The sequence below is a fragment of the Sminthopsis crassicaudata genome, chromosome 3 (genome assembly GCF_048593235.1).
Source record: "Sminthopsis crassicaudata isolate SCR6 chromosome 3, ASM4859323v1, whole genome shotgun sequence".
In the NCBI taxonomy this organism is placed as follows: Eukaryota; Metazoa; Chordata; class Mammalia; order Dasyuromorphia; family Dasyuridae; genus Sminthopsis; species Sminthopsis crassicaudata.
In genome coordinates this window covers 581,221,818-581,223,687 of record NC_133619.1, presented here as the reverse complement: position 1 = coordinate 581,223,687, position 1,870 = coordinate 581,221,818, and the positions used below count along the sequence as shown (strand labels likewise).

At 41.4% G+C, this 1,870-nt stretch overlaps 1 protein-coding gene across 1 annotated transcript; it reads left to right on the top strand.

The window, feature by feature from the left end:
- The first annotated feature begins 428 nt into the window (after window positions 1–428).
- Window positions 429–1,388, top strand: LOC141562438 (olfactory receptor 52I2-like). The gene has a single exon (XM_074302475.1). The coding sequence runs from the start codon at window positions 429–431 to the stop codon at window positions 1,386–1,388; it is 960 nt and encodes a 319-aa protein (XP_074158576.1).
- The last annotated feature ends 482 nt before the right edge of the window (window positions 1,389–1,870 follow it).

The following is a 1,870-nucleotide window of genomic DNA, read 5'->3' as shown; positions in this document are numbered from 1 at the left end:
GAACAAGAACTTACATTCTATTGCAATTTATTGCCTGTGTGTGACCACGAGTGAGTCATCTCTCTTTAATAGAAAAGGAACACTCAGAAAAATTAATGTTAGCACTATCTATGACACAAAGTTGTGGAAAAGCATTATGTAAACATAAGACATAATTAGGGTTATCATGATTCCTGAATACCTGACTACTGTTTAGGGTCAATTTTCTTATCTATATTAAAAAATTGTTTTCAATGTGGTATACAGAATGAAGTCAAGGACCTTACAAGTGACCTCATTATGGCTCCTCCTAATAACTTTCCTTTCTTCAATGATTATTTTTTAAAAGGATGAAAAATATAGCCCAACAGACTTGAGGGCTAGAAGAACCAGGCAAGCTTTTCTTGTGACATTTTTGCTGTTTTCACAGGAAAGGAGGTTCCCATCAGATGCCAGAATTGCCATTCAATCATACATCACCTGCTACATTTGTCCTCATGGGCATCCCTGGTTTAGAAGTGACTCATCTCTGGTTGCTGGCACCACTAGGCACCATGTATGCTGTGACGTTAGTAGGCAACAGCCTCATTCTGACAGTGATCTGGGTTGATCCAGCCTTGCATGAGCCTATGTACTACTTCCTGTGTATCCTGGCTATTGTGGACATTGTTATGGCAACCTCTGTGGTCCCAAAGATGCTAAACATCTTCTGGTCAGGTGATGGAATTATTGGCTTCGCTGCCTGCTTCACTCAAATGTATATTGTTCACGCAGCCACAGCTGTGGAAACAGGACTTTTATTGGCTATGGCCTTTGACCGGTATGTGGCCATCTGCAGACCCTTGCACTATCAGACCATCCTTACACAACGAACAATGATAGGAATTGGTGTGGCAATTATCCTTAGAGCTGCCACATTCATGACACCTCTGAGCTGGATGGTGAGCCACCTACCCTTCTGTGGCTCTCTGATGGTTCCTCATTCATACTGTGAACACATGGCTGTGGCCAAGCTGGGATGCGCTGACCACATGCCAAGCAACCTCTATAGCCTGATTGGTTCCTCAATCATTGTAGGCATTGATGTGATCTTCATTGCTACCTCCTATAGCCTGATCCTTCAGGCTGTGTTCCGTCTCTCCTGCCGGGATGCCCAGCTCAAAGCATTAAGCACATGTGGTTCCCATGTTGGAGTTATGGCCCTCTATTATCTACCAGGCATGGTTTCCATCTATGTGGCCTGGTTTGGACAGGAGTTGGTTCCCCTGCCTGTCCAAGTCCTGTTAGCTGACTTCTATCTGGTTATCCCTCCCACTCTGAATCCTCTCATCTATGGCTTAAGGACTAAACAGATACGTGGTCGGGGATGGAGTATGCTGGAGAGCTGCCTCCCTGGCCAGACCCATTGAAATTTTTTAGAAAGTATAAAATACATAAAGGTCTTAAGCAAAGATGCTTCATACAAGAACAAAAGTGGCATAAAAATGACTTCAAACTAGTTAGAACCTGAGTGAGGGGAGAAAGATTTCACAGACTGGCTTCAGTCACCATGACTTCATCTCTATCTGAATGATTTTCATTTCCCTTTCCAGCCTTTATCTTTATCCATTTCTAGCTACATGCAGGATTCTTACACTTGGAAGTTCTATTGGAACCTCAAAAATCAATTAAACTTATTATTTCCTTCTAAAGAAGTTGTGTTGATGATATTTGCCATTGTCTCCTTCAATTGGATTCTAAATATTTTAATACCCGATCATTTTTCTCATTTTTCATTGATTTTTCACTTTGTAATGAAATACAGAATAAAATTCCTCATCTTAGAACTTAAGATCTCCTACTCTCTGGCTGCAATATACCTTTCCAAGCAAATTTCACAATTCCCTTTTAT